Source organism: Macrotis lagotis, chromosome X (genome assembly GCF_037893015.1).
Source record: "Macrotis lagotis isolate mMagLag1 chromosome X, bilby.v1.9.chrom.fasta, whole genome shotgun sequence".
Taxonomy (NCBI): Eukaryota; Metazoa; Chordata; class Mammalia; order Peramelemorphia; family Peramelidae; genus Macrotis; species Macrotis lagotis.
The window spans coordinates 306,910,204-306,934,205 of record NC_133666.1 but is presented as its reverse complement, the minus strand read 5'-3'; the positions used below and the strand labels follow the sequence as shown (position 1 = coordinate 306,934,205).

Genomic DNA, 24,002 nt, shown 5'->3' with positions numbered 1-24,002 from the left:
TTAATTTTCTCTGAAGGGGGAAATGAGAGGAAAGGAATAAAGAGATTGGTTTTTAAGTCTCTCTCTCTATGTATTTGGTGGGGAAGTAGAGAAGAAAGAAGAAAGATCAAGTGAGGGTGAAGGAGGTAGAGAGAGAAAAGAGGAAGGATGGAGAGAGAGAAAGGGAGGGAGAGAAATCAAGGATAGAGAGAGGGGAGAAGAGGGAGGAGAGATCAAGAGAGAAGAGACTATAGTATCTTTTGGATATCACAACACTGGCAAAGTGTTTTTATTGGTCCATTCTATCTGTGAAACAATCTGGTGAAGAGGGTAGTATATTGTAATTTTCAGGGGCAACCATTTGGAAGAGCGCTGGACAGAAAAACAACAACAAAACTACTCCAAATCAGCAGATCCTGCTTTATTTCCTTGTTCTGCTGTTTACTCCTGTAGCAAGAAAGTTCCTTTGTCCAGCAAAGTGTCTTGTAAATAGTAGACAATGAATACTTGCTTGAATTTGAACTGAATTTCAGCTGTGTCACTTTGGGCAAATCATTGAAACTCAAAGCCTCAGTTTCTATATTGCTAAAATGGAGCGTATCCTATAACTGTTTTCCCTGCTTTACAAACTTATTGTGAGGATCAAAAATATATGATAAGCACTTTGAAATTAGAAAGCATCATGCAAATGTTGGTTATCATTATTGCTTGACAGATGAAAAACATGAGACCAGGGAGCTAAAGCAACATGTCAGTAGAACCCTGACATGTCAATAATAGTCAACTATGTTCCATTGTCCACAGATAGAAACTTAACTGAGCACCCCCAGTCCAATACAGTGCACCCTCCTGTCAAGCCCTCAGTTCGGTTTAATGTCAGAACTTCCAAGAACCCAGACCATGAAGGCTGCTATCTCTCCAGGGGCCATGACCAACACTTAAAAGATTGTGGTTTCAACACAACAGCAAAAACCTTTTTCATCATCCATGGATGGACGGTGAGCTTCTAGGGGGAGGGAACTTGATAGTTTTACGGGGTATCTGGTTTCCTTTGTGCTGTCCAATTAAAATGAACATCTAGGCTTCTGGTCCTCCCTCCCCCCCCACTCTCAATTCCCCCTCCCCCTCCCCCAACCTTCTTGCTTACTGTTTGCATTCCAGGCATCGTGAAGAATGAGTTCAGACAGTGAGTTGAAGGAGCTGGATTCCAGCTGCAGTCTTTGGTGGTGGATGGCAGGCTATACCCCTGGCACATACTAGGCTTACCCATGGATCTCCTCAAAGCAGCAGCAGTGGAGCCCAACCACCACTTAAGAAGTTCTTTAGTTATATTTAATTACATTGATCAACCACTGCCTCCCAACTTCCCTCTTTGTATGTCGAGTTGGCTGGAGTCACTTGACTGACTCTGAATCTGAAGAGGAGCCAGAAGAGTTGGCTGGGATGGGGGGGGTGGAGAAAAGGAAGGAGAATTGGGGCCATAAAGGGAGGGGGTGAGGAAGCTGCTGGCTCTGTGCTCTTTTCCACAGAGAGATGGGTTGATTCAAAATTGGTGAAGTTCTTAGGGTCATACTATCAGAGCAACATGTGCTGAAAGACCCACTCATAAGCCTTCAACAAAAAGGGATTTAACCTGGAGCTTCAGACACTTTAGATGAGTGAGGGGTTAGGTTATCTCTAAGTCACGTTCTAGTTCTAATAGTTTATGATTCTATGACTAGGGAGGTTATTCATTCATAAAACAACCATCTGCACTAAAAATTCTATGATAAAATAGTAGATTTTTAAAAAATAACTTGCAAAAATATTTTCTTCAAGTAAAATGAAGAATTGAACAGATTAAGCATTGAGTAAGTATTAAGTAGTTCTAATTTAAGATTTGCATAACATTTTATAAATATTAGTTTGTTTGCTCCTCCCAACAAACAAGGCAGGAAGATGTTATTAATAATCACATTTTACAGAAGAGAAAATTGAGACAAAAATGTTAATTGATCATACAGATCGTGTCTGAGGCCAGGTTTTAACTCAGGTCTTCCAGGTTCAGGACTAGCTGCACCATTACACTGAACAAACATCATCCCTTTCCACAAATAATAATCTAATCACACAAGTAATTAAAAAAAACTAATCAAAAAAATGATTGCCAATGGTTATAACTCTAGTGGTCTCCATTCTATTTATCATGAATTTTGTTATTGTTTCATGTTGTCCTCCATTAAAGGGTCAAAGTCTATGAGTGCCTAAGCTCTTTGAAATTAGGGACAGTTGTTTTTTGTGTTGGCACCCCTTCTATCTAGTACAGTGCTTGTCACTTGGGAGATAATAAATGCTAATAGAATCACTTTGAATATTTTTCTTTTCCCCGTTTTCTACTAGTTGAGTAGGGTTCTGATAGTGCCAATTGAAGAAGATGAGGAAGAAAAACCCTTGTAGAGTTGCATATTCATATAACCTATAAAATGTTAATAAGAAATTCATCTATTTCACTCTGGTTGATGGGAGTTTTGACATCAATCACTAAGTGACAGGAGGGAGGTGCTAGAATCTCTCCCTCCTTCTTGACCAGAACTGACCCCATGCAGAAATGCAGGCATTTTTCTAACAGGTGAGATTTGAGGAATATAGAGAGACTGCCTACCTAAAAAATAGTTAGCATTTTTCTGTTTTTAATTTTATTTTTTCCAATTACCTATAAAGATAGTTTTTAAGATTCATTTTTGTACAATTTTGTGTATCACATTTTTCTCCTTTCCTTCCTTCCCTCTCCATTTCTCAAGACAATAAGTAATCTGATATAGGTTTTACGTGTTAGACATTTTTCCATATTAGTCATGTTGAGAAAGAAGAATCAGGACAAAAAAGAAAAAACCCTGAGAAAGAAAAAAATAAAAAAGTATATTTTGGTCTGCAAACAGACTTCATAGTTCTTTCTCTTGATTTAAATGGCATTTTCCAACACAAGTCTTTCAGAATTGTCTTTTATCACTGCATTGCTGAGAAGAGCTAAGTCTATCATAGTTGATCACTACACAGTGTTGCTGTTACTATGTACAATGTTTTCTTGGTTCTATACTTTACTCAGCTTTATTCATGTATTTCCAGATTTTTCTAAAATATTCCTGCTCATGATTTTGTACAGAGCTATAGAATTCCATTACATTCCTATACCACAACTTGTTAATCCATTCCCCAATTGATGGGCATACTTTCAGTTTCCAATTCTTTGTCATCACAAAAATAATGGCTAGTATTATTATAGCTCTTTAGGATTTCCCATTTTTTTTTTGGTTTTTGCAAGGCAATGGGGTTAAGTAACTTGCCCAAGGTCACACAGCTAGGTAATTCCCCAATAGAGTTCAGGTGCTCTATCCATTGCACCACCTAGCTGCCTCTTCTCAATTTTTTTTTTGCAAATTTTGTAAATACATTAATTCATTTGATCCTTACACTAACTCCGTGAAATAGGTGCTATCATTATTCCCTCTTTACAGTTGAGGAAATGGAGTTTGAGAGAAGGTTCATGAGTCAAATACCTAGCTAATATCAGCTCCCATGCTGGGTTTCTCTGAAATTCAATATCATCAAATAAACATTTATTAAATGTCTACTCTTTGCTAGGAGATACACAATTTAGATAAGTGGTCCCAGCCCTCACAGACCTCAGAGATGGAGAATTCACAAGGCAAATCAAAATGCAAACAATTCTCAATTTACCAAGAATTTGATATCTCATTAAAGGTTGTAAGTTGCTTGTGTGGAGTGGGAAATATGGAAATACAGTAAGAAACAGTAATGATATTCCCAGGCCACTTCACAAAAATCCATAATGAACTGGAAATAACTTTAATTTATAACATTGCTTTTTTTTTTTAAGGAAAATATATTCTACACTTAACCAAGGAATGTCATTACTCTATTTCCCCTGTCCCAGCTATGGGAACAAAGACTCCCCCCCAGTTTCTTTCTGCCTCCAGTAGAAGGTGACCTAGACAATAGTAACTTGTTATTTCTCCACTTTTGCATAAGAGAAAGTACCTCTCTACATTATTATCAGGGAAGGGAACTCTTTAGGTCATCTGCTCCCAGATGACTAGGACTCAGACTATTTTGAATGAGCTATTCAAAAGGTGAGGACTGGGACTAAAAGAACTTTAAGAAATTATCCCTCATTGACAATTTAATATGGATTAATTTCTGAGATTGGGAGAAATCCGTGATGGGGATAGAGAAGCAGTCAGGCCTGTGGACAGATTAAGACCTACCTCTTTCACATAATGTCTGTATAACCCTGAGCAAAACATTTAAGTTCTTAGTACCTCATACAACTCAAAAAAATGATAAATTACAGGGGAAGCAAAAAATTTGTTTTGTAAATGGAGTTTCCTGGGTGGGAGCTCCACTATACCAATGATATCACAGGTCCAGCCCAATTTCTGAGATTTGATACAGCATTGAAGCAAAACCCTGAGAGACTGAAACATTGGAAAGTGCTTTAAAAAAACTTAAAATTTTTTTATTTTCAACTCAAAAATTCTCCCTCCTACTAGCCACTCCCCTGTCCACTGAGAAAGAAAAAAAAGAAATTTACATGATAACGTTTATAAATAATGGATTCACAATTTTATATGCCATCATCTTTTAAAAATTCTGTGTTATTGAAATATTTTTTATTTAATAAATTGAAATTAAAAAAATAAAATGTAAAGAGAGAAAAAGAAGACACCATTATATGTTTGAGATCATGTAAAATATTTCTATGTTAGCTAGGTACCTCTCCCATTCCTGCCCTAAAAACAAGAAAAAAATATGCTTTAATCTTAAAATCTTAATTTATCATTTCTCAATCTGGAGATGGATAGCATGTTTTATATTGAGTCTTTTGGAGCTGACATGGAGCATTGTAATGATTAGAGTTAAAAAATCATCTTTCACAGTTCATTATCTTTATAATTTTGCCATTACTCTATAGATAATTCTCCTGGTTCTACTTATTTCACTTTGCATCAGGTCATAAAAGTCTTCCTAGGTTTTTCTGACACCATCCTCTTCATTTTTTTTTGGCAAGGCAATGAGGTTAAGTGGCTTGCCCAAGGTCACACAGCTAGGCAATTATTAAATGTCTGAGGTCAGATTTGAACTCAGGTACTCCTGACTCCAGGGTCCGGCTCTATCCACTGCACCACTTAGCTGCCCCATTTTTTTTTTTTTTAGATTTTTGCAAGGCAATGGGGTTAAGTGGCTTGCCCAAGGCCACACAGTTAGTTAATTATTAAGTATCTGAGGCTGGATTTGAATTCAGGTACTCCTGACTCCAGGGCCAGTGCTCTATCTACTACTCCACCTAGCCACCCTCCCTTCATTATTTTTTACAGCACAATAGTATCCCAACACATTCATATGCCATAACTTCTTTAGCCATTCCCCAATGAACAGGCATCCCTTCAGTTCCAATATTTTACTACCTACCAAAAAAAGGAACTGCTATAAATATTAATACATATATATGGATACTTTTCCTTTGTATTTAATCTTCTTAGGAGTATAGATCTAAGGGTTATTTTTTATTGGGTTATTATATTTCTGGGTTAAAGGTTATACACAGCTTTATAGCCCTCTGGTTTGTTCTAAATTTTTCTCCAGATGGTTAGACCAGTTCACAACTCTACCAACTGAACTTATTTTCCCACAACCCTTTCAGCATTTGTTATTTTCCTTTTCTGTCATCTTAGGCAATCTGATAGGTATGAGGTGGTACCTCAGAATTGTTTTATTTTGCATTCTCTAATTATTAGTGATTTAGAGCATTTTTATGTGACTTTGATTTAGCTTTTATTTCTTCTTTTGAAGAAACCTTTGACATCTATCAATTGGGGAATGACTCTAATTTTTATTAATTTGACTCAATTAAGGACAGGAAAGTTTTTTAAAACCAAGAAATATTAAACATTTCCTTTTTAATTTTTCCAATTACATGGCAAAGATAATTTTCAACATCCATCCTTTTGAAAATTTTTGAGTTCCACATTTTTCTACCCACCTCCCTTCCCTTCCCCCTTCCCATGGCAGCAGACAATTTGATATAGATTGTACATGTACAATTGTTTTTAATATATTTCCATATTGGTTTTGTGAAAGAAGAATTAGAACTAAGGGGGGAAACCCATGAGGAAGAAAGAAAGAAAATAAAAGAAGTTTTAAAAAATGAATACAGTATGCTTTGATCTACCTTCAGAATATAGTTTCTTCAATGTGAAGACTGACAAATTGACTTCTGTGTGGGGGGTGGTGGGGAGGGAAATAAGATTGGGGGAAAATTGTAAAACTGAAAATAAATAAAATCATTTTAAAAAATAAAAAATAAAGAAGAATATAGCTTCTTCTCTGGATGTGGATAGCATTTTCCTTAGATCTCTTAGCATTGTCTGTGATTACTAAATTTCTGAGAGAATTGCTTCCATTGTCTCACAGTTGTTAATATGTCCTGGACAGGACATGTTTTGATGAAAGGGAATTCTTCATCCTCCCAAACATTTTGCTTGGAATTGACCCTGTTACTGATTTATTCAGTAAAGATTTCTAGGTCTAATGTGTATATGAATGCAGGGGAATATGTTTTTATGTTAAATTACTATCTTTGTTCTCATAGTCTAAGTCATGACATGTTTAACTTGAAGGTAATCTGTTTGAAGGATTCAGGGCAATCTTTAGTTTCTGATGTTGAGAGACGCTCTCAAGACTTAAAGGGAAAATAACTTCACTCTGTTATCTTTTTTTTGCAGATGAGTGGCATGTTTGAGAATTGGTTGTCTAAGCTTGTGTCAGCCCTACAAATGAGAGAGCAAGATGCTAATGTAGTGGTGGTGGACTGGCTCCCACTGGCCCATCAACTCTATACAGATGCTGTCAACAACACCCGGGAAGTGGGTTCTAAAATTGCCAAGATGCTGGATTGGCTGCAGGTAATATTGGAGGAGGAAGCATATGTTCTAAAATTGGAAGAAACCATGTTTCTGTTACAGTGAATTCCAAGGATCCAACAAAGTTCTTTAAGTTGGAATTGTAGAATCAAACACCATTTGGAGTAAACCAAGTCATTCACTTAATAAGGAGGAAATCTTTTATTGGTACGAAAGAGAAGTCAATGTATTTGCCAAGAGAGGATACGACTTGTAATATGTAAAAAGAATGTGGTAGAAATTTAAAAATCATAGGACCTGCTCTTTCGTTTGCTAACTGTTTAGTCTTGGGTAAGTAATTCATTACTCAGGGCAGCTAGATGGCACAATGGATAGAATGCCAACTTCAAACCAACCATGTTATCCTGGGCAAGTCACTCTACTGTATTTGCCTCAGTTTCCTCACCAGCAAAATGAACTTGAAAAAGAAATGGCAAAATAACTCTAGTATCTTTGCTCATGTGAAGTCATTGGACATACTGAAAAATGACTGAATAACCACAGAAGTCTTTTTAAAAAGTCAGATTAGATGGTAAATAAGGTTCCTAAGACTTGATCCTGAAATATTTGTTGATTGTATAAACCCATATTTTAGTCCAATGTAGTAGGTTTAATGCAAAGAATAAGAAGATCCATTGTCTTAGAGTTAGAAAGGACCTTAGAGGTCATTGAATTCATCTTCTTAATTTTATAGATGAGAAAACTGAGGCGTAGGGAAGTTAAGCAACTTCCCCATAGTCCTATAGCCAATGTCAGGTGTGGGATTTGGATCCAAAGCCTTCCTGACTCCAAGTTTAGTTACTCTGTCTGTGATATCAGAAGAAATGGAGTAGGCGAGAATTGGGGTTGGAGAAGGCAGACAGTTGAGGGAAAAATTCTGCCACTGAGCCATTAGGGAGGAGACTGATCAGTAGTTTCAGATATTCTATTCTATTTTCATTTCCATTCAATTCAGTAGGTATTTTACTAAGTATCTCTTATGAATTTGGCAATGTGTTTAGGTAATGGAAATTTCAAAGATAAAAGTGAAACATTCCCTATTCTCTAAAGATAGCCACAGTGTGCTATGCTTCCTTACAAACTGGAGTGACCAAGAGGTATAGACAAATGATCGATTGATCCTGCTGGAAGTTTCTAGCTAGGCTCTTCCTTAGAATTCTTGAATTGAAATTGAAGTCATGAGCCCCCACAATCCCTCATTCCCATGAACTTGAGGATCTTAAGCTAACATGTCAGATGCTTGTGGATCCCAGAAAGAGTAGTCCTTCTCTTAAGAACCAATTAGGACATAGCTTGACCAGTGGTCCTGACTGACCTCTTCAGACTCAGAAACCTAAGTTTCTAATGACTATGCTTTTGTGACTTCAGGAGAAAGAACATTTTTCTCTTGAGAATGTTCACTTGATTGGCTACAGTCTTGGAGCTCATGTTGCTGGATATGCTGGAAACTTTGTTCAGGGGACCATAGGCAGGATCACAGGTAAGTGCTACTTCTGTAAATTCTTGTAAACCCTTCAATTCCTTATTCTTATTTCAAACTTTTTAATCTTTCTATTGCCTACACTTTTCCAAAGAGAAATAATCTTCAACTGCTTTGATTTAGTATTAGAATATGGGAGCTAGGAGACATCAAAAGGTCATCTTGCCCATCCCATCGCTTTGAAGATGAGAAAGCTGAGGCCCATAAAGATTAAATGACTTGCCCAAGTTCACTCAGCTAGTTAATGAAGTTTTTTTAGGACTTCGGTCTTCTGGTTCTCTGTCCAATTCCCTTTTCAAATTCTTGTTTTATGGAAAGAATTCTAATTTTTGATTCTGTCATTTATCATTGCTTTTGCCACCAAAATGCTTCAAAGAGAGATTAATTTTAGGAATCTAATGATAAAGTAAAACACAGAAGTACCAGGATTTTTCTGGATTCTGGGTGACTTTTCATATCCTTGTGCACCAGTTTTCTTATCTGCAAATAGGACATAATAATCTGTTTTGTGGGTATGGGATAAGATCAGATAAAATAGAGAACCTAATATATCCCTGAAGGATAGAATAGGAATTGTGCTTAGAAATAGTTTAATGCTTCCAGGTCTAGGAGATGATTTATTCAGGGGAATGTTTAGTTTGATTAAATAAACATTAAGTGTGTACTATGTACAAGACACTTTACTAGTTGTCAGGGCTGTAAAAAAAATTAGACAGTTCTTGCCCTCAAGGGTTTTATATTTTATCCTACAAATAAATGAATGAATGAATGAACAAATGACTAAATAAATAAATTAATTAATAATAAATTCTAGAAATATTTGGGTTCCAGGAACCATGAGTACCTGGGAAGATGAGATGGACTTTGGAACTGGGGTGTCTCCTGCAAGAGTTGGTGCTTGAGGGGGCAGCTAAGGTGGCAAAGTGGATAGAGCACCGCCCTAGAGTCAGGAGGATCTGAGTTCAAATTTGATCTCAGACACTAAGTAATTGCCTGGGTGCGTGACCTTAGGCAAGTCATTTAACCCTATTGCCTTAAATAAATAAAAAATTTAAAAAAAGAGTTGATGCTTGATCCCTGAGACTGAAGTGAGGAGAGAGTTTAATCTCCAGCGTTAGGAACAGCCTGTGCAAAGTGATAGAGATGAGAAAAAGCATGACAGGTTTGGGGAATAGCTAAAAGGCCAATCTGGCTGGAGCTTAAAGAGTTCATGAGAGGGAATAACACAGTTAGTAAATGATAGAATTGTAGTCAACAAACACTCAAGGGATCCCAAAGTCCAGTTCAGAGTTCTTTCCTTAACATCTTGCTATCTCATTATAAAGCGTGATTTGAGGAGTGAAAGCATTTTGTTAATTTAATGCAGTTTTAAGAAATTGTCGAGCTTGATTCTTCTTCTTTGAGGAATTGTGATTTTCTACTGTGGCTGAGCTCAGGCCCCTCTTGAACTCAAGCAACAACCAATGGTCGTACAGAACTATGTTTCCTGGGTGATATGTGGTTTGGAAAAAAACAGGCAAAACAGTGTCTGATCCCTGAATAAAATAGAAGGCTTAATCTTTTGTCAGCTTTATCTGGGACTCCCCTTTGAGGGCAAGAAAGAGAAGGAAGTGTCACTTTAAATTGTGTAGATGATTTTTGTAATTAAAATAATCTGGTTTATGTTGGATGGCCATGGTCATTCAGATGTAAATTGAATGGCACAACTAATGAGGCCTTCCTCATTCTGAATCTCATGAGTACAATATGAAGACTGGATTGAGTTTTATTCTTGAAAGTTTAGTTGTGCCTTAATTTGAATTTGGTTATTGAGTAATCATTAACCTTCATGGTATAGTGGATTTGGAATCAGAGAATTTGGGTTTTAAGCAAATTCTCTGACTGTAAGTCAGTTCACATTTCTTCACCTTCTCCCTAACCCCCCTCCCCCCTCACCTGTGTCCCTATCTGTAAGATTTTCCTTTCTTCATTTTTCTCCTTTTAAGGCACATATCCTAGGAAAAGGTGTGAGATGCTGCTGCTTGTCTGTCCTTACTGAGCCCCCCCCACCCCATCCCGCTGCAGTATGCCCATCTCTAACTTTCTTAGTCTCTTTGTCAGGTGGGAAACATATGCTATCTCCCTTACTAGACTGTAAATTCTCTATTTTGCATTCCTTTTCAGTTTTACACCCTCTGATCTGCTACTTGCAAGGGACTGTATTAGGGGTTTAGTAAATATTAATTGAAAGAAACAGGAAAAATTCACACTGACGGACGAATTTGTTACCCTTCCCATGGCTTTACCTTTTAAGTGAAGACCATGGTCTGAACATTGTGCTTAATCCAGAGGAATGACCCCTAATAATGGTATTTCAGGTATCACAAAGTTTTTATTGGTTGGGACCTTGAAGTTCATAGGAATACAGGATCATAGCTATAGAACTAACAGGGACTCTGTAGGTCATTGAGTGCACCTGCTTTGCAGATGCAGCAACCACCCTAGAGAATTGAAGTGACTTGCCCCATATCTCAGAAGTAGGCAGAACAAGGATTTGCACTCTGAACCTCTGAGTCCAAATCAGCTCCATTATTGACTTTATACACCTTGATTAAAGCTACATCATTAATGGAAAAAGCTGGGACTTGAAACAATTGATAAGCATGTATTAGGAGTAACAGGACATTGGTCTTGGAGTCAGCAAGGTCTGTGTTCAGATACTTACTGACAATGGGCAAGTCACTTACCTTCTGTCCTTTTCAGTGTCTTCAACTGTAAAATGAAGGAGTTGGAGTCTAAGGTCCCTTCCAGCTCTAAATATATCTCCAATGATCCAGGTACTGGGCTAAGTCCCGTCCTTACAAAGAAAAAGCCAAGTAGTTTCTGTCTTCTTGAAGTTTATATTCCAAAGAGGATTCTTTAGCCTAAGATATTTTCCTAGACTAAAGACTTCTTTAACTTTTATTCACCAACACAGCTTCTGAAAATAAACATGGTACCATATAAATAAAAATTGGAGTATTTAAGATACATGCAGAGTAGATGGAAAAGCAATCTTAAAGTGAAAGGCTTATAGGGGATTGATTTACCATCCATTGCTCATCTCAACTATCCCATACAAAGAAACCAATCACTGGGAATGGAATAAGATGGGGCCTTCCTGGCAACCCTTACATCCCACCACCTGTGCAAAAGGATTTCCCCTTCCCTCCTTCCCCCCATCTCTTAGATGAGGCATTTGATTCAACACAATTTGTGGAGAACTGTCTCGTTCACCAAGAGATGGGAAGCATGATCTTGTTCCGGGCTTTGCCTTTATTGTCCAGACTCACACGGATCTGCTAATTAACCCTGTTTCTGGAGCAAAGCAGTTCCCTACTAGGGCACTCTCAGGCCTATTGTCTGAGGGGCTCCCCTGCTGAATAAACTGCATGTGGTTGGAGCGCCATGCCAGCAGTTTTTAAATGCTGGCTCACAGGAGGCCCACTGTGCTGCCCGTGTGCAGAAGTCTGGACTTATTGTGGGGGGGGCAGGAAACCCAACCAAATGAAAACAAATCATTGCAGTGATCCAGGATCAGGAAAGACTATGGGGCCTCTCTGTTCAAGGCATCACCCTTCTCCTGGCCAAGACCAAACCCCAAACCAAAGGGTGTCAACCTCAAAATTAGGAATCTGTATTTTTTGCTTGCTTGAGTGGCAGCTACTGACACATATCATTTCCCTTTTTGTTCTGCCCCATAGAGTGGGCAGAATGCTAATGAGTACATTATACAGAGAGCTAGGATCTACCCCTTGCTGGATGTTAGAGATAGGCAACTAACAGGGAGAAAGCTTGGCACAGACTCAGCAAGGACGGGAGTCTTTTCTTTTTTTCAGAGAGGCAGTTGTAGATGTTGTCCAGGCTGCCTTCCTCTATCATATCAGATGCTAAAATTTCTATAGGGGTATTGACATCTCTCCTACACCTTTTTTCCATCTCATGGATTTCCTCTGTGTTGTATGCATGCATGAAAAATGATCAAGATGGGAAAGAGGACTTTAAGATGGTACCATGTTTGTTTTCAGAAGCTGGTGTTAGTGAATAAAGGTTAGAAAAGTTTTTTAGTCTAGGGAGATATTTGAAAAAGAATGTGCTTTAGTGGAAAAACCTTAACTTTGGAGTGAGATATCCTTGGTTCAAATCTCAACTGTGTTCTTTTCTAGCTGTGTGATGTTGTGTAAGTATGTTAATTTTCCAGCATCTCAGTTTCCTAATCTGTGTAAAATGATGGGGTGGTCATCTCTAAGATTTATTTTTTTGTCTTAATGGTATTTTATTTTTTCCAATTACATGTAAACATAGTTTTCAACATTCACATTATTAGATTTTGAGTTCCAAATTTTTCCTCCATCTCTCTGTTCCCTCCCCCTCCCCAAGACAGCAAGCATGCATATACATGTTAAACATATCTCCATATTAGCCTTGTTGTGAAAGAAGAATCAGAACAAAAGGAAAATCCACAAGAAAGCAAAACAATTTTTTTTAAAAAGCTGGAAATAGTAAGCTTCCATCTGCATTCAGACTCTATAGTTCCTTCTCTGGGTAACATTTTCTATCATATGTCTTTTAGAACTGTCTTTGATCACTATATTGCTGAGAAGAGTTAAGGGTATCATAGTTGATCATTACACATCGTTGCTGTGGTTCTGTTCACTTTACTCAGCATCAGTTCATGTAAATCTTTCCAGGTTTTTCTGAAATTCTCCTGTTCATCATTTTCTGAAAGAACAATAGTAATTCATCACTTTTATATACCACAACTTGTTCAGCCTTTATCTAAGTGATGGACATGCCCTCAATTTGCAATTATTTGTTGCCACACACACACACACACACACACACACACACACACACACACACACACACACACACAAACTGCTATTGTGGATTCATCTCCTTTTTTATGATCTCTTTGTGATAGGATCTATAGGATCAAAAGGGATGCACAATTTTATAGTTCTTTGGGCACAGTTAAAATTCATTTTATATCTAAGTCTATGATGTCAATGTTATATTAGGCCAGTGTTTTCTGTGTTTGACCTTGAGTAAATTACTCTTTCTGGGCCTCAATGGTAAAAAAGGATTTGATTAGATGTTTTTTCAAGCCCCTTTTAGTCCTGGATTCTTTGATCTTTGTTCCTCTTAATTTGTCTCACTTGGGTTTCTTGGAGAACCTTTTCCTAAGATTATAATCTTATTTTGAATCTGGTATTTGACCTGATCTTCTTTGTTGTGCTTCTCTTTTTTGGGAGGAGGTAGGGCATGGACTTCCTTTGAAGGGAGAATATATTGAGCTTTCAGTGTTTCAAACATTCATTCATGAGCCTGCAGGTCCACAAATGTGTCGTTACATTAACAGTGTGGGGACATAGCCTGTCTGTCTAGGCTACTCCCAGAAATCCCAGCAGTCTAACTACTGGACTACAAAGTCCCATCAGTCCCCTCACATTCCTCTAGCTCAGCTTAGTTTCCATGGCACTCTCTGTTTGGTGGGTACATTTGTTCAGACCAAGAAAAGAACCCTTTTCTTCTGTTGGTGGCATAGGAGAAACGTTCTCTCCCTTTTTTCTTTGGGGGGGGCAGAGTAGAAGGCAATGGGGGGGCTTCTCTGGGCCCACCCCATAGTCCATTGAATTCTTTTTTTTCTTCTAAAAGGAGATGCTAAGAGGTGTTCATTATAAAGAGCATCTGGTTATTCTCTGAATGAGAATCTGTCTTGCTCTTGTTTCTTGTCTTACTTTTCAGAGGCAATAGGTAGAGAGTTATCCCCAAGCATCTTAGCTTCCTTTTATATATCTGTTTTCCATGAATTTGATTAAACCTGTTCAGAAGCTATTTCTGATTTTTACCTTTTATCACCACTTAAAGGTGATAAATTTCAAACATGTATTATCCACTATGTAAAGCAAGGTCACACAAATATGTCCTTAATATGAGAGAACAGTTTTCTCCTTATCAGATAAGGAGTTTTGGCTGTATCAGAATGGCCTATTATCATCCCCCACTTGACCCTTATGAGAAGAAGGATTTTCTACCACTGGGTAGGTACCATGTTCAGCACTAGTACAAAAGATTCTTGGTAGGATGATAAGGCAGAAACAACAATACCTGGGACTTTCCATAGGTCTTCAGGGCAGAGATGCAGAAATATAGTCACATCAGGGAAACTTCCTGGGGAATTCAGACAATATAGCTAATACCTTCCCCCTGATTTTACCTCTCTTCATCTACTCTAGACAACATTAAATTTCTTGTTGTGTACCTGTTATTTTTATTGTTCTCTTATTAGAATGTGAGGTCAGGGACCATGTTTTTTTCTATGCTTTGAATCTTCATTAGCATAACCTTTCTTATGGTGTTGTTTATCCATTTCCCAGTTATGTCCCAATTTGGGATTTCTTGGCAAAGATACTGGTGGTTTTCCCATTTCATTTTCCACATCATTATACAGATGAGAAAACTGAGGCAAACAGGGGTAAGTGACTTGCCCAGGGTCACACACCTAGTAAGTGTCTGAGGACAAATTTCAAACTTCAAAAGTTGAGTCTCCCCAGTGGCCTGGGCCACTCTACCCACTTAATCACCTAGCTGCCCTGTCTGTAACATAGTAAATCCTTAATAAAGGTTTGTTGATTGACTATTCCTGATCTGAGTCCAGAAGACTGACTTGAATGGATCACATACCATAATTGACTAAAAGTTAAATTGATCAGGCTATTTGTCAACAGTGGAAACAATTTTTATTAATTCCTTTTTTTTAGGTTCTTGCAAGGCAAATGGGGTTAAGTGGCTTTCCCAAGGCCACACAGCTAGGTAATTATTAAATGTCTGAGACCGGATTTGAATTCAGGTACTCCTGACTCCAGGGCCGGTGCTTTATCCACTATACCACCTAGCCACCTCCTAATTCCTTTTTTTTAATTTTAAATTTATTTATTTTTATTTTTGTACAAATGTTGTTTACACATTACTAAAATATTCTTGTTTAAGAGTAAACATAATACCCCTCCCCCCCAAATGTAGACCCTCATGAGCAATAAAGTAAGGGAAAGAAAAAAAATTAAAATTAAAATAAAAACATAATAATAGGGGTGGCCAGGTGGCACAGTGATCGGAGCACCAGCCCTGGATCCAGGAGCACCTGAGCCCAAATCTGGCCCCAGGCACCCAACAATCACCCAGTTGTGTGGCCCTGGGCAATCCACCCCAAACCCTTTGCCCTGCAAAAAAAAAAAAACCAAACCAAAATAAAATAAAATATAATAATAATAATAATAATAATAATAATGATAATGATAATAGGGGTGGCTAGGTGGTGCAGTGGACAGAGCACCAGCCCTGGAGCCTGGTGTACCTGGGTCCAAATCTGGCCTCAGACATCCAACAATCACCCAACTGTGAGGCCCCGGGCAAGCCACCCAACCCCATTTGCCCTGCAATCCACCCTTCCACAATAATAATAATAATAATAATAATAATAATAATAATAATAATAATAATAATAACAACAATAATAATAATATAACCACAATAATAATAAAATAAATAAATGTGCTTCAGTCTGTGTTCCAAGAACTCCAGCTCTGTTGCAGTTGGATCACAATCTTTAGGATAAGTCCGTCATGAAAGCTACTTCCATATTTTTCCACTGTTGCCATTGGTGATTGCAACTCCCTCCATTCTTACTTTCCCATTACCATATACTATATTTTCTCTCTCCTTTCACTCTGTCCCTCTTCTTAAATGTGCTTTAGGGTAGCTGAGTGGCACAGCAGACTGATCACCGGCCCTGGGGCCAAGAGGTCCCGAACTCACATACCACCCCTTAGGCCCAGCAACCACCCAGCCTGTGGTCCTGGACAGGCCATCCAATCCCAGCCCCTTGCAAGAAGTAAAAGAGAAAATGTGTTATATCTGACCACTCTTCCCCATGGTCCATCCTCTCCTCCATCACTCACATCCCCCACTTCCCCCTGTCCCCCTTTTCTCCTTCTTACTCTAGATGTCTATACCCCATTGAGTATATATGCTGTTTCCTCTCCTAGCCACCTATGATGAGAGCGAAGTTTCCCTCATTCCCTTGCACCTTTCCCCCTTACATATCATTGCAATAGCTTAATGTAATAAAAAAATCTTGTTATATGAAATATCTTAGCCTATTCCACCTCTCCTTTATCTTACTTCCATTGCATTTTCCTTTTAGCCACTGACTCTATTTTTACAATATATTATATCTTCAAATTCAGCTCTTTCCTGTGCTTCATCTATAAAAGCTCCTTCTACCTACTCTATTAAATGAGAAGTGTCTCATGAGTATTATCAGTATCATTTTTCTATGCAGGAATACATATAATTCATCATCATTAAGTCCCTCATATTTTACCCTTCTCTACTCTCTCTGCTTCACCTGAATCCTGTATTTGAAGATCAAACTTTCTGTTCAACTCTGACCATTTCAATAGGAACATTTGAAATTCCCCTGGTTCATTGAAAATCCATCTTTTTCCCTGGAAGAGGAAAAAGAGTTTTGCTGGGTAGTTGATTCTCAGTTGCATTCCAAGCTTTTTTGCCTTCTGGATTCCAAGCCCTATGAACCTTTAATGTAGTTGCTGCTAAGTCCTGTGTGATCCTGATTGCAGCTCCATGATATTTGAATTGTGTCCTTCTGGTTGCTTGTAATATTTTCTCTTTGACTTGGGAGTTCTGGAACTTGGCTATAATATTCTTGGGGGGTTGGTTTTTTTTTTTTTTTATTTTGGATCTCTTTCCAGGGGAGATCGGTGGATTCTCTCAATTTCTATTTTGGCCTCTGCTTATAGGATATCTGGGAAATTTTCCTGTAGGAATTCTTTAAAAATGATGTCAAGGCTCTTTTCCTGATCATGACTTTCAGGTATCCCAATAATTTTTAAATTATCTTTCCTGAATCTGTTTTCCAGATCAGTTGTCTTTTCTTTTTTTTCTTTAAAAAAATTTTTTTTGCAAGTGAAATGGGGTTAAGTGACTTGCCAAAAGCTACAAAGCTAGGTAATTATTAAGTGTCTGAGGCTGGATTTGAACCCAGGTACTCCTGACTCCAGGACCAGTGCTGTATCCACTGCGCCACCTAACTGCCCCATTTAGTTGTTTTTTAAATGAGATGTTTCACATTTTCTTCTAATTTTTCATTCTTTTGGTTTTGAAGTATTGTGTCTTGATTTCTCATAAAGTCAGCAGCTTCCCTCAGTTTCATTCTACATCTGAAGGATTTGTTTTCCTCAGAGAGCTTTCTTATTTCTTTTTCCATCTGGCCAATTCTGCTTTTTAAAGCATTCTTCTCCTCAATAACTTTTTGAACTGTTTTATCCATTTGACCTATGCTGATTTTTAAGATGTTATTTTCTTCAGCATTTTTTGGATCTCCCTGACTAAGCTGCTGACCTCTTTTTCATGTTTTCCTGCATCTCTCTCATTTCCTTTCCCAATTTTTCTTCTATCTCCCTTACTTGATTTTTAAAATCTTTTTTTTTTGAGCTTTGTCACAGACTTAGCCCAATTTCCATTTTTCTTGCAGTCTTTAGATGCTGGAGCTTGTACTTCCTCATCTTCAGATTGAGTATTTTGATCCTTCTTGGGATCATAGAGAATGTATTCCTCAATAGTGTTCTTCTTTTTTCCCCTCTGTTTACTCATTTCCCCAGCCTGTGCTGGGTTTTGGAGTGCTTCCTTAGCTTTTGAGTATTATTGGGAGACCCACCCCCAAGGATCTCTGTGTGTGAAGGTCTCTCTTCTCCCCGTCTATGAATGACCATAAGCACACCCCTCTGCTGCAGGGCTGAGGTGGGGGGGGGTCCTGCTGTTCTATGGGGGGCCTAGACTGCGATCAAGATCTGAATGTGGTCAGAGCCCCAGAGTCCTGTTCATGGTGCAGAGGACAGACCTTGGAAGTCTCTCTCCACTCCCTTACCTAGGCTGAGTACTCAAGGCTCCATTGCTTGGGGGCTCCTGCTTACTGGCTCTGCCTCTTCCGGTTCTTGGATCTGGGCTTCCAAGGCCACGTTACATTGCTCGCTGAATGCCCTGACAGCTGGGCTTCATGTGCTTGCTCTGGCAGAGGGCTCCCCACCTAGTGATCTTCCAAGTTGTGCCTGGTGCTCCACAGGGTGTAGATCAAGAAACTGCCCCCACTGCTGCTACTGTGGCTCCCAGGTGCCCTGGGCCTGCCTTCAGGAGGCTGAAGTTCGTTCACTCTGGCGGGCAATCCCTCTAACTCTGTGGATTGGAGCCTTTCCTCTATTTTCCAGGTTACCTTGGGCTGGAGAACTGCCTTAATGGATCCCTCTGTGAGTTCTATCTCTCGAAAATTTAGTTAGAGTCCTTATTTTATGAGTTTTGAAATATTAGAGAGAGAGAACACCTAAGAGAGCCTCTTCTCCTGTTGCCATCTTGGCTCCATCCCCAATTCTTATTACTTCTTAAATGACTCAGCTGATTCTGACTTTATTAGAAACATAGGTGAGTTATTCTTTTCTTGATATACCAGTGTATCTTTCTTGAGGCATGCTAATCTGCTAATTTGCACTGCTCAGAGTATTGTAAATGGAAATGAATCTTGTCTCCTTAGTCTGTAGAAAGTTAGGAGACAGAGAAGGCATCCATTTATGTGAGGGATTGTGGATTATTAAGATACTGCTTCTCAGACTGTCTTCTTTTGGTCTGCATCCAACTCTCTTCCAAGGGGAAGATTAACTACATCCTACTTCAGACAACTGAATTTGGGGACACTGGCTCACATTGTTGCTCTATAATTTAAATCCCCCTAAAAGGAACTTGAGAAACATGATGTAGCAGTGGCCAAGTAGAAAAGGTCCTGATTAGGAGGCAGGAGACCCAGTTTTTAATTCTGATTCTACAGTGAGTCCATTCGTTCAACAAACATTTATTAAACATGAACTATTTGTAAGGCACTCTGCTTATAAGAGCTGAGGATAATTGAGAGATGAAAATGAAAGGGTCCTTGACCTCATGGAGTTTACATTCTACTTGGAAGGGAGAGGGAGAGTAAGTACAAAATAATTCCACTAGAGTGAGTGCTGACAATTTGGGAGGGAGGGAGAAAGGGCGAAGAGGAGGTCAGGAAAGATTGGAGCATGTAAATAGTGCTTTTATGAATGCTAGAGATCTTTGGGGTGGAGGAGAAGAGGCATTTCAGAATTAGTGAGACACTCTGTAAAGTACTTTTTGATGGCAGCAGTGATGGATCAGATATATTTTTGTCATTGCTGAATCTACTTGCTAATAACTGGCAACAGCTTTTAGTTACACTACTTGAAGCTTAGTACATGGGCTTTTATGAAATCATTGAGTTGATGAGATGTAGGACTGAAATGAACATTGCTGACTAGGCTGAAGTTTTCCTCTTATATAAAGCATTGTTGCTTTTCTTCCTCCATCTAGGTTTGGATCCTGCCGGCCCCATGTTTGAAGGAACAGACATCCATAAGCGGCTCTCTCCAGATGATGCAGACTTTGTGGATGTCCTCCATACGTACACTCGTTCCTTTGGCTTGAGTATTGGCATCCAGATGCCAGTGGGACACATTGATATTTATCCCAATGGGGGTGACTATCAGCCAGGATGTGGACTGAATGATGTTTTAGGATCAATTGCCTATGGAAGTGAGTTTCTTTGCCCACTCTCCCCTCCCATTCCATTTCATTATATTCAAAGGCTCAACTTTAGGGATCACATATCCTGGATAAGACTACTTGATAAGACTTCTCATTCAGTCATACCCTGGCTTGGCCCTAGTCCCAGCTCCTCTGGCTATATTCTTCATGCTGCCAATTATATCTGTTTTATCATGAACCCACTTGGTTTCCTCTGCCATGCCTTGTTTGAAATGGCTCGCTATTTTGCAAGCCTGTTAATGGTTGGGATGCCTCATCATGCCTGCTGTGTATGTACAACTTTTGTTCTCATAGTTAATTTATTAACTGCTTTAATTATTCTGTAATGAAAATAAATGATTTCTCTGTTTTAATTAGTCTTTTGGAAAACAGAACTAGTCCATGGACAGATTAGGGTGAGCTGAATTTACTCTTGAAATTCCTGAAGATGCTTATCATCAGAGGGACTGACCCCCAGGGGCTGACTTTGGCCAAGTCTCTCTGTTGAGTTGAACTAAATATCTTTAAGGTTCATCCCAGTTCTTAGATCAACCCAGAGGCTGAATTTTTGTTATTGTTGTTTTTGTTGTCCCCAAAATTCATGATACTCAAATATAAATGGAGGGATCACGGCTCACATAGCTGGAGGGAGCACCTCTCTGGGATCATTCATGGATGCATGAAGCCTTGGGGTGGGGCCAAGATGGCAGAGTAAAGGCAGATTTGTTTGAAGTCTTGACCTTAATGGTGCTCAGGTTCCCCCTCCCCCTTTTCCTCACTCTTTTCTCTCTTTCATCTTTCCCTTAGCAATTACAGAAGTGGTGAAATGTGAGCATGAACGGGCTGTGCATCTCTTTGTGGACTCCCTGGTGAACCAGGACAAGCAGAGCTTTGCCTTCCAGTGCACAGATTCCAATCGTTTCAAGAAAGGTATCTGTTTGAGCTGCCGGAAAAACCGATGCAACAGCATTGGCTATAATGCCAAGAAAATCCGACACAAAAGAAACAGCAAGATGTATTTAAAGACCCGAGCTGGCATGCCTTTCAAAGGTAGTCCAACTTCTCACTTGTCAGTCTTACTGTGTGGTTTAGTGTTCAAGTTCAGATAATTCAATGTGATAAATCATTCTACTCTGAGCCAGCCACTCCTATTTAGAACTCTAAATGCACATCATTATGATACAGCTGGAGCTTTAAGGAAAATTGGGGCTATTAAGTTAAACTCCTATAAATTGAATTACATTTTAAACAATATCAGTGAGCATTATGGAAGGAACAGGGGTATCTTAATCAGGAGACTTGGGTTTAGATACAGGTACTTACAACCTGTGTGATCTTTGCTGAGTTTCTCTTCTCCTCTTCTGTCTGTAATGATAGAGATGAACTGAATATCTTTAAGGTTTCCCCTTCCTTCATTTTCTGTCAACCAGTAGCTGAGTGGTTTTAGAATCAATGGGGGTAGATGGATAAGTCGATAGATCAATAGATAATTACTTTTTCAAAGAAGGCACAAATTCTAAATGGGTCCTTTCTGTCAGAAAGACATCCAATCAAGGGAGTTTGTCTTCTTCCTTCTCTATCTTCCTCCTTCTTTATTCTAGAGCCTTAAACTGTAGAGAGAAAAAAATCACCTTTAGTGACTTTATCATGGACTTGACTCCTGGTCTACTCCATGGATTATAATTTTTGTCATTGCTACACTCACTTGCTAATAACTGACAATGGCTTTTAAATACACTACCTGCCACTAAGTACATGGGCTTTTATGAAACCATTGAGTTGATGAAATGTAGGACTGCAATGAATATTGCTGACCAGGTTGATGTTTCCATCTTATATAAAGCATTGTTGCTTTTCTTCCTCCATCTAGGTCTCAAATGTTCATGTACTGATAGTTGCCCCATTGTTTTCAGTTGCTAATGGTCATAGGTTTTTAGCTTAATTTTTAAAATAACACTAATGCTATGACTGACTTGAGAGAGAAGAAAATCTCATTTCTTTTATGGGAGCACACACCCAAGTTCAGCCCAGGCTAAGTAGGCATTTTTCTATTACAGGTAGCTAAGGCTAGTGGATTCAAATGGTTTGACAATAGCGTTAATGAGGTATTTTAGTATAGTGGAAAGATTCATGCATTTGCTTTTAGGAGACCTGAGTTTGATTCCTGGCTCCACCACTCATATAAGCTTGGGCAGGTCAATAAACCTCAATGAACTTTAGTCTCTTTTGTAATTGCATATTGCTATTATTGGCAATAAGTCCAAGGTCATACCTTTGATCCATGGATTTATCTGTTTCTTTTGTTGTGTCCTAAGGTCACAGACAATATCCATGTTGTGAGAGGAGAGTCATCTTTGAAGGCAACATACTTTTTTTTGGTCAAAAGGGGACAAGACAGAATGTGGATGACTCAATCAGGACCCTCACTATGACTGTGGGTTTTGGATAGTGTTGTCATTATGTAAGAAGGATAGTGAACATTTGAAAGAGTTGTAATTTCATCAGTTTGGGGAAATCTTGATGTGGAAACTTTCTTTACCTTCAAAGACACTAATCCATCCATGACTTAGTGGATAATCCCAGGAAGTTGCTTGAGTACAAAGAAATTAGATGATTCATCCTAGCTAGTAAGAATCAAGGGAGGTATTTGAATTCAGTTTTTTTTTGGATTGCAAGCCCAGCATTTTATTCCACTATGCTGCATTGTGTCAATAAAATGCATATGTCAGAAACTTTTGCCACAATGCTGCCTCCCACAAATGGCAGCTTCAGACCACAAATATATGAAACTACCATGCCACTGAGTTGCATCTTTTAATTGATTTAAGGTTTTTGACTCAGTTCATTTTGTAACACGTTTGTACTTTGACCCATTGGCAAAGGAATCAAATCCATCAATGTCAATATACAACTAAGCAGCTTGGCAAAAACATAAGAATGTGTTTGGTCTAGAAATAGAAAACTGAGGTTCATTTCTTGACTTTGCTCCTGATTACCTGGATGTGACTTTGGAAAAGTTGTTTTTCCTTTTTAGACCTCAGGCTTCTCCTGTGTTAATTGAGGGTATTGGATCAGATTATCTCTAAGGTCTTTTCTAACTGTTCAGTCTCAAAATTCCATTTAGTGAATGCTTAATCTTGTCCAGGCATTTGTACCAATAGGTTGATAAAACTAAAGGAATAAAACTGTCTGGGTGGAAATGCTGGCATCATTAAGCAGTTGAGAAAGGGCATTTTTCTGGTATCCTAGAATTCACATTATATAGGTGGTTGCCTATTTTGTCCATGATCTTGGACTTAAAGAAACTATTGTAGAAGAATGTGTTCATCCTCTATAGTGTCAAACTTTAAAAGTTAGTAATATCCCCTAAGTTTTCAGTTTTCCCCAGTAACTTTTATAGAGTTATCAAACATTAATTTATTCAAACTCTTCTCAACTGATAGGATTATAGGATCACAGATCTGGAGATGAAAGGACCTCAGAATCTATTTTATCCATTTTACAGTTAAGCAAACTGAGGTTTAGAAATCTGAATCAACTTTTCCAAGGTCCCATAGGTAATACTTCACCTATATAGAATTTGAACCCAGGTCTTCTGATTCCAAACTAAATACTCTTTCCAAGGTACCACACTGCCTCCATTTTTAACCTATTTTGACTCTCAGGATTATGGTTTCCATAATATATTTCCCTGAATACATAAACTAAAGCAACCTTCTCTTTATCCTAGAAAAAGGTCTTGATAATGCCATGCTGACAAAGAGGAAGGGGAAAAGCCAGATTTCATAGGATCAGGGTGATCTAAAGGCCCTGCCCACGACTGATTGCTTTTGTTACCTGGCCTAGATATTGAATTTTGGTCTTTTGTCAATTGATTTCCAAATTTTAGTTTGCCAAGTCACTCTTTTAGTGCC

General features: G+C 38.5%; 1 protein-coding gene across 1 annotated transcript in view; it reads left to right on the top strand.

Moving 5' to 3' along the window:
• LOC141497322 (endothelial lipase-like) overlaps window positions 1–24,002 on the top strand; it is a 37,533-nt gene that overhangs the window by 2,910 nt on the left and 10,621 nt on the right. The window contains exons 2-6 of the mRNA XM_074199970.1: window positions 784–977; window positions 6,762–6,941; window positions 8,307–8,418; window positions 19,876–20,097; window positions 20,896–21,138. Coding sequence (XP_074056071.1) covers window positions 784–977; window positions 6,762–6,941; window positions 8,307–8,418; window positions 19,876–20,097; window positions 20,896–21,138 — 951 coding nt within the window. The remainder of the gene's footprint in view (window positions 1–783; window positions 978–6,761; window positions 6,942–8,306; window positions 8,419–19,875; window positions 20,098–20,895; window positions 21,139–24,002) is intronic.